The sequence below is a fragment of the Emiliania huxleyi genome, assembly GCF_000372725.1.
Source record: "Emiliania huxleyi CCMP1516 unplaced genomic scaffold EMIHUscaffold_43, whole genome shotgun sequence".
Taxonomy (NCBI): Eukaryota; Haptophyta; order Isochrysidales; family Noelaerhabdaceae; genus Emiliania; species Emiliania huxleyi.
Window position 1 is genome coordinate 585,560 of NW_005198751.1, and position 8,130 is coordinate 593,689.

The window sequence follows — 8,130 nt, forward strand, 5'->3', positions numbered from 1 at the left end:
CGAGTAGCCGGCAGGCGAGGACGAGCCGGCCCGTCCGTGAGCGGCCGCGGCGATCGGACGGCACGAACTGCGCGGCCGCCACTCCGCTCGCAGTCGGGTGCGTGCGCAGCAGCGGAGCGGGTCGCTCGAGGACGTTATGAATGGCATGAGTTAGTGGCCAGTCCCATCGCAGGGTTCCGGCTCCTCTTAGCTCCGGTACTCTCACGAGGTTGATATCCTTTTTGGTGTCCAGTCCGAGCCTGGCTGTTCTTCACCTTTCTACCTACCTACCTATCCTTTGGCCGCGTTGGGTAGCGAGGATTGGTGTCACGCGATCCACGCAGGCGTGGTTTCTGACGGCCGACCGTCAGTGCACGGAGTTGCCCCTTCTCCGACTGCCCCGGCTAGTTCACGAGTACCCAGAGGGGGTCTGTGCGCACGGTTAGACCCTATGCAATAGGTAGGTAGGTCCGGTTTTGACCGCCCCAGAGGGCCCCGCAATAGGTAGGTAGGTGGTGGTGTGTTTGGGGGGGACAGAATCTGATAAGGCGAGAATCGGGCGGACAGAATCAGATCGATTAGGCAGAAACGGAAGCTGGATGAGGAATCCTGCCCGGAGGCTGAGTGCGTGGAAAGGGGACGGGCAGAATCAGATCGCGTAGGAAGAACCGGAAAAGGAGAGTGAGAATCAGAAGAAACGGACACGAATCCCTCTCGAGCCTCCGCATACAGAATCCTGTCTTGGGTGGCAGAATCGCTAGTGCAGAATCCTCAGGCGTGGACAGGGTTCTCCAAGACTGACCCCCCCCGAGCAGCAGCGTTTTGTTGTTGGGGGGGTTGGCCCCCCCCCCCCCCCCCCCAGCAGGAGTGCTCTGCTGCTGGGGGGGTCAGACCCCCCCCCCTAGCAGCAGGGATGAGCTTAGTTGTGCAGGGGGGGTACCGAGCAGTGAGCGGCCGCTCCTATCCAGTCTTCCAGTGCTCAAGTGCTCAACAACTTTTGTTATTCACGACCTCGAGTGGCAGCTGGCGCGCTCAATGCCGGGGTGCGCACAACAAGAAGAGGGGGGTTATTCACCCGAGGCCACCCGAGATCACCCGAGGTCACCCGAGGTCACCCGAGATCACCCGAGGTCACCCGAGATCACCCGAGGTCATCCGAGATCACCCGAGCTCACCCGAGGTCAATAAAAAAAGAATAACAACAAACAAAACAAGCAAAAGAAATCGTCGCATCGGGGCAGAGGGGGGGGGGGGCTGTGACCCCAAAGGGCTAGTGAACACTAACCGACCCTGGTGGGCTGATCCTTTGTCAATGTTGCTGACGCCATCCAGCACCATCCATAGCATGTCTTGTCTCGTCGACAGAGCGTATAACAAACCTCAAAGCACCTTGTCGTGGCGACCAGGTGGCGAAGTTAGACATGGATGGATTGAACGAGCCGCGCTGCGCGTGACAAGACATCCGGTCGACAAGGACCCATGTTTCCGCCCTGCCCAGCGCCGCACCGCCCGCCCCCTACACCCTCCTCCAGCCCAGCCTCGTGCGCTTCGAACATGAACATGAGACCCCGGGGGGCGCGCGATGCGGGACCGCCTTTCTCTCTGGATATATCTGCTGATCGTTGTGAAGACTCAAGTATTGTGCACTATTCACTCGTTAGTGTGTGGGAACACTCTGCGGGTACTGGGAACACTGTCTGTATTAACATTTGTATACGACGTCGTTCAACACCACGGCCGCCCGCTACGTTAAGAAGTCACACGTCTCACAGTCAGACTCACAGAGCGGGCAGCGGCCAGGGCGGCGCAGGGCTAGGCGCAGGGCTAGGCGCCAGCGGGGCCCGGGGCAGATCCAGTTCCCCCCCGGAGCCCACACAGTTTGCCCAGAGGGGCAGAGCCCAGACGACTCGCGGGGCGCGAATCAAATAATTATGTGAGGGCGCGCTCACAATTTCGAGAGACGCAAACAAATCACATTATAATCATACACAAATAACTATCGAGCCGCTAGGGACCGCGGGTCTACCAGATCTCAGAGGCACTGCAACTAAGCATTGGGGCTCGTAGCTGCGCCGCCCCTTTACGAGTCTCGGATCGTGATGCGTCGTCCTTCGGATACTCCACTGCGATTGGCCAGATGCGCGGGTCGGAGTGGTCTCCGCTTAGTTAGTGGACAGCGAGCACCAGAAAAGAGGTGGAGGGTCAGCCGCGGTGCCCAACCACCTCGAGCAAGGAGGAGCAGCCGCCCTCCTCCGGCGCAGACGCGAACGTCGCGCCGGGCCGCGGCAGCACGAGCAACAAGTCGTCGAGCGACAGCTCAGAGTCCACACGGGAGGAGGTCGAGCCGCGCGAGACCGTGCCGCCCTCTCCCTCCTCCGCCAGGGCGCCGCACTCGATCGTCGACCGGCGCGGCTCAGTAAAGTCGGAGCTGCCTCCGCAAGTGTCGCTGCCGCTGCCGCCGCTGTCGCTGCCGCCGCTGTCGCTGCCGCCGCTGTCGCTGCCGCCGCTGTCGCTGCCGCCGCTGTCGCCGCCGCCGCTCCCGCCGCCGCCGCCGCCGAGCGCCGGCCGCCTCGACCGGCGCGGCCCGGTCCACAGCAAGGACCTCCAAGAGTCCTCCGGGTCCGACGCCTCGACCGGCGCCTGCTGCGAGGCCCACGGCGGCCGGCCTGCAGACAAGGGGAGGAGGGCGTCGCTTAGACTCGAGGCGAGGAGGAGGAGGAGACGCACGCGAGCTCCGTCGGCTCGCCTCCCGAGCCGCTTGCGGGCCCGCCCCGAGCGACTCCCTCCTCCGGCGGGGCGGCGTCGAGCGGCAGCCAGGGGAAGCCGCCCGCAGAGCCGGCCCGCGAGGCTGCAGGCGAGGCGGCGGCGGGGGAGGAGGCGGCGGGGGAGGAGGCGGCGGGGGAGGAGGCGGCGGGGGAGGAGGCGGCGGGGGAGGAGGCGGCGGGGGAGGAGGCGGCGGGGGAGGAGGCGGCGGGGGAGGCGTCTCCCTCGCTCGAGTCGCCCTCGTACTCGCACCCCGTCACCTCGACCCACTTGGAGCCGGCAGCGTCCGCAGCGGTGTCGACCCACTCCTCGGTGTTGCAGCCGCGCTTGCTCACTCCCCTGCGCCCAGCCGCGGCAGTGTGCGAGCGGCCTCTTTCTCTCGCGCGGCATGTGCGTGCATCCTCCGGCTCTCAGAGCTCCGGCTCTCAGCTAGGGGCGACCGGCTCGGAGGCGCCGTCCGGCCCGACGAGCCTCGCGCGAGCAAGTGCCGCAGCAGGATCTGCAGCCGCTCCGCGCGCCACGCCCGCCTCTCGCGCCGCGCCGCCCACACGACGCCGCACGCGACCGCGCCCGAGGAGAGAGCGAGGAGCAGCGAGGCGCACGCGACGCCTCGCAGCCACGCGAGCTCCGCCGAGGCGGAGGCGTCGAGCTCGCAGGCCAGCGCGAGCACCTCCCTGGCCAGCCCCTCCCTGGCCAGCCCCTCCTTTGCCACGGCCTCCTTTGCCAGGGCCTCCAGGCCGACGCGCAGCCGGGAGGAGGGTGGTCTGCTGCAAACCTCACTCGCAAGCTTGGGTGTTCCGGGGCCCGCAGGGCCGCTCGGCCAGCCCGGATGCGCTTCGCGGCGAGGGTGCGAGCCCGAGACAGAGCGGCGGTGCGCAGCTCCGACCCCAGGCATACCGAGGAGAGGCGAAGGCGGAGGGAGGCTCGGCGTCGGGGTCGCATGCGCTACCACACACGGAGGGGGGAGGGGGGCGGGCGGGGAGGCGGCGGGCCAGTCGGTGCCGTTCTTAGCAGACGTCACCACACGCCACCGCGGCCGCGCAATCGTCGGCCACATCCGGCGTAGCAGAGGAGGCGCATCGGCGAGAGGCGAGCGGGGAGGCGAGGGAAGCGGTGAGGCGCTTGTGTTTGCGGCTCTTGTGGCCCTGCTGGAAGCGCACGCTGGACTCACGAGAGGCAGGGCCCTCGTGATGCCAGCACCGCCACTCGAGTTGCGCAGGACGTCCGCCCGGGCGCTGCTTGTGTGGAAGGGTGAGCGGCGTGGGCCGGCGCGGAAGGCTTGGGTGGCGCGGCTTCTGTGGCGCGATCGTAGTCGCATCGCGTGGCCCACGTCCGTCACCCACAGCGCCACCTTGGTTCCGTGCGTCGGCGGGCGGGTTGGTGGCGCGAGCAGCCGAATATCCGGTGGCGAATCAAGAAGAGGAGGGATTCCCGCCAGAGCGGAGGCGTTGCCACTCGCCGGCACGTGGGAGCCACGGAGGAGCGCTCGCTCGAGTGGCGGCGGCGCGAAGATGAGAGCTGCCCCTGTTAATAAGCAAAGCGAGCCCGAGGCTGTTAGGGCGAACGATCCGTCGACTGGCGTTGCCCACATCCTGTCGCTTAGTACACAGGGCCAGCCGTCCAAAGCTGGGCTTCCCTGAAGGCGAATGAATCTCGTCAAATCTAAAAAAAAGGTGAGCGGTGAGACGGACTTGTGAGCCGGACACCCCCTCTTGTACCCTGCGTTGTTGAGCCAGGACTCAACATACTCGGGCTGTCGCCGTCCCAAACTGTCACTCCCCTCTCTCCCGGCCGGGGTGGGGCGCGCGCGGGGGCGGCGGGTGTGCGGCGAGTGTGCGGGATGTCTGTGGGCCCGAGAGCGATATGCCATGTCCGCCTTGCGTTGTTTCATAACATCGAAGGCTAAGCTCAAAAAAAGTCGCGACCCCTCGCCCGGGAGTGGGCTCTCTAGCCCGTAGCCCGATCCCGATCATCCGGCCCGCTGGGTGCGCTTCTTAGCTCCCCGGCCCTGGATGTGAGGCTGATGACTGCACTCCAAGTGCTCCAAGAGTGCGGCCAGCCTGTGCCGAGGTCGCCTTGCCCCAAGGCGACCCTCGTGGCCGCCAGCCGTGGCAGGTACCTCTGGAGACGGGGGTGGGAGGGGGGGGGGGGGGGCAGCGCGGCGGGCCGAGTTGGCCGGGAGTAAGGGAGGGTGCTGCTCTGCAGCTCTGCTGGCAGATCAGGCAGGTCGGCCTCCGAAGAGAGGGGGGGCGGAACGAGGCTTTGCCGCACTGTTGCGGTGCGTGCCTCTAGAGCAGGTGGCGCGGCCTGGAGTCGCGCGTGGGCCGTCCCAGCGAAAATGGAGCAGGCTAGGGTTGCGCAGCTATGAACAGGAGCGAGTTCGCGCTGCGCTAGGCTCAGACGGCGAGTTCGCGCTGCGCTAGGCTCAGACGGCGAGTTCGCGCTGCGCTAGGCTCCGCGAGTTCGCGCTGCGGGCTACGGAAGACTACGGTTGTCGTCGGACGTCGCGGGCGCCGCGCTGGTTCTTCAAAGACATATCATTCCCCTTTTCGAGCACACGCCACGTCTAAGTTTCTTTTTTGCCGTCGCGCTCTGCGGCCGGAGAGCGCGGAGAGGCCGGGCTGCTCGGCGTGAGGCGGGCAGGATATGGCGGGATATGGCGGGATATGGCGGGATATGGCGGGATACCGTCGGATATGGAGAGATACATCAAGCGATACCGCAAAAGAACCGTCCACACCAGGGCTGCGGTTAATATGAAACATCACGGGTGGGCTAGTAAACGTCAACCACTCTCGCGAGGCTCAAGGGGCCCGCCCCCTCTAAGGAACATGCCCCGCAGAAAACAACAGTATCACCACTGGTACGAAATTACGTAGAAGGGAGCACAATCGGATCTTCGTGAGCGATGCGCCCAATCAGAGTGAACGAGGTGGTCGGTGCGAGGACAGTCGAGTTGGATCCGTCGAGGCGTCGGCGCGTGGAGAGTGGGTACGGGTCGGCGCGGGCGTAGTCGACGGTGTACCCTCCCAGGTCGGCCAGGGCCGCGACCGTCACCCTCGAGAGGGGCTGCTCGAGGTGCTCCTCAAAATAGCCCGTCATGATCTCAGAGGCGACCGGGTCGGGAAAGGAGTGCTCGCTCCAGTGATGGCACTCTTTGCCTTCGCCGCCCGCCTCCTCCAGGGCCAGGCGCACTTCGAGGCCGAGCTTGTCGTACTCGGCGTGCGCGCGCGTGCAGCTGGCACTGTAGGCAAACCCGTCCGCGGCGGAGCAGAGGCCGCACCGCCCCAGGGAGCCCACGAGCCCTAGGGTGTGGCCCATCTCGTGCAAGACGCTTTGTTGTTCGACTCGCAGAGGACTAACCTTCTGTTGCAGCGAAAGGTCCCTCGGCAGCCGCTGTTCACCCACATCCTTTGCCCGTCGCACCCAAAAGTGCTTCCCTCGCTGCAGTCCGCCGAGCTGTGCTGCTCCCTGAGGGAGACGGAACACTGCGGCGTGGAGGACGGCGGCGTGGACGGAGGGGATGGCAGCGATGGGGGCAGCATGGAGGGTGGTGGCGTGGACGGGTAAGGCGGCGGCAGGGATGGCAGTGGTGGCGATGGGGCGGGGTAAGGTGGAGGCAGAGAGGCGCGTGGCGGAGTGGACGGGGGCGGTGAGGGGGGAGGCGAGCTGGGTGGTGGTGGAGACGGCGGCGGCACAGTCGGCGGCGAGGGCGGTGTTGGCGACGGCGGTGTTGGCGACAGCGGTGGCGGCGACGGAGGTGGCGGCGACGGAGGTGGCGGCGGTGGCGAGGGTGGAGGGGCTCCGTTGGTGTTGCGATACAGCTCGCAAGTGCCAGGAGGCAACCACTTGTAGCACTCACAGCCAACCTTGTTGTCACACTGATGACGGCAGTCGCTTTCCCTCTCATCGCGGCCGCTAAAATTCCATTTCTGCATGTTGACTTGCGTCTCAATGTGATCTGAACATCCCGGCGGCGGTGACGAAGGCGGCGGAGGTGGCGAGGTTGGTGGTAGGGGCGAGGGTGGGGGCGAGGGTGGCGGCGGTGTAGGCGGCGGCGGGAGCGGCGGCGGTGAGACTGGGCGGAGGAAGGGCATCAGTGGAGGGCCTGCTGGCTCGCCACTGCCGGCCTGGCCGCTGCCGGCTTCGAGGCTGCCAAAGTCGATGCCGCTGCCAGCGTCGCCAATGGTGCCACCGCCGTCCTCGCCACCGCCGTCCTCGCCGCTGCCGTCCTCGCCGCTGCCGTCCTCGCCGCTGCCGTCCTCGCCGCTGCCGTCCTCGCCGCTGCCGTCCTCGCCGCTGCCCTCCTCGCCGCTGCCCTCCTCGCCGCTGCCATCCTCGCCGCTGCCATCTTCGGTACTACCCGCAGCTTCTGGTGGCAGTGGCATCTGCTTTGACGGGATTTCCGTCGATGATTGGGGAGATGGTGGAGGAGGCGCCGATGACGACAGCGGCGGCAGCGGCGCTAGCCGAGGAGTCGGCGGGGGGTTGGGTGGAGGTGGCGTGGGTGAAGGAGGTGTTGGCGGTGGCAGCACCGGGGGTGGCCAGGGTGGAGGCCACAAAGGCATCTGCGAGGGTGGCGGAGGAGGCGCCGATGACGACAGCGGCGGCAGCGGCGCTAGCCGAGGAGTCGGCGGGGGGTTGGGTGGAGGTGGCGTGGGTGAAGGAGGTGTTGGCGGTGGCAGCACCGGGGGTGGCCAGGGTGGAGGCCACAAAGGCATCTGCGAGGGTGGCGGAGGAGGCGCCGATGACGACAGCGGCGGCAGCGGCGCTAGCCGAGGAGTCGGCGGGGGGTTGGGTGGAGGTGGCGTGGGTGAAGGAGGTGTTGGCGGTGGCAGCACCGGGGGTGGCCAGGGTGAAGGCCACAAAGGCATCTGCGAGGGTGGCGGCGGCGAGGGCGGCAAACACTCGGGACACCCCACGCAGGCTGGTCGCGTGCACTTGTGCAGCCACTGCAGGTTACCCGTGCACCAGTCAAGCTTGCACGTGTAGCACCACTGACCGCACATCGTGGCCAGATCTGGGAGAGGTGGAGGCTGTGCCAGCCCATAGCGGGACGGCGGTGATGACGAGTGAGATGCAGGCGGCGGCACCACCATCGTGGCGGCCGCGTGCAGCGGCGCGTGAGAGCGCTCGGCCAGGCTGCTCTTTTCGCCGTGGCGCAAATAATTGAGCCGACAAGGGCCGCCGGGCACGGAAGGCAGACGGTCGCTGCAGTTCGAGGATGAAGACGCTACAGTTCGAGGATGAAGACGCTACAGGCTCCGCGCTTGCCTGCGTGAGCGCGGGCAGGCGCCTGGCTGGCACTGTGGGCCGAGGACGTACGAGCTTGCAAAAGTCCTGTGCTTGGGTAATAATGCGAGACGCGTCCTCTCATATCGGACGCAG

General features: G+C 66.7%; 2 protein-coding genes across 2 annotated transcripts in view; both read right to left on the minus strand.

The window, feature by feature from the left end:
* Positions 1 to 2,181: 2,181 nt before the first annotated feature.
* EMIHUDRAFT_464283 (hypothetical protein) lies at positions 2,182 to 4,348 on the minus strand (the record flags this gene model as incomplete). The annotated part of the gene is made up of 3 exons (XM_005769226.1): positions 3,183 to 4,348; positions 3,003 to 3,081; positions 2,182 to 2,619 (listed from the first exon to the last, which is right to left on the minus strand). Exons 1-3 carry the CDS (start codon positions 4,331 to 4,333, stop codon positions 2,182 to 2,184), a joined length of 1,668 nt encoding a protein of 555 aa, XP_005769283.1. The 5' UTR covers positions 4,334 to 4,348.
* A 3,627-nt stretch (positions 4,349 to 7,975) lies between these two features.
* The window catches only part of EMIHUDRAFT_451490 (hypothetical protein), a gene marked incomplete at its 3' end in the record, with an annotated part of 1,609 nt that continues 1,454 nt past the window's right edge, over positions 7,976 to 8,130 (minus strand). The window contains exon 4 of the mRNA XM_005769227.1: positions 7,976 to 8,016. Coding sequence (XP_005769284.1) covers positions 7,976 to 8,016 — 41 coding nt within the window. The remainder of the gene's footprint in view (positions 8,017 to 8,130) is intronic.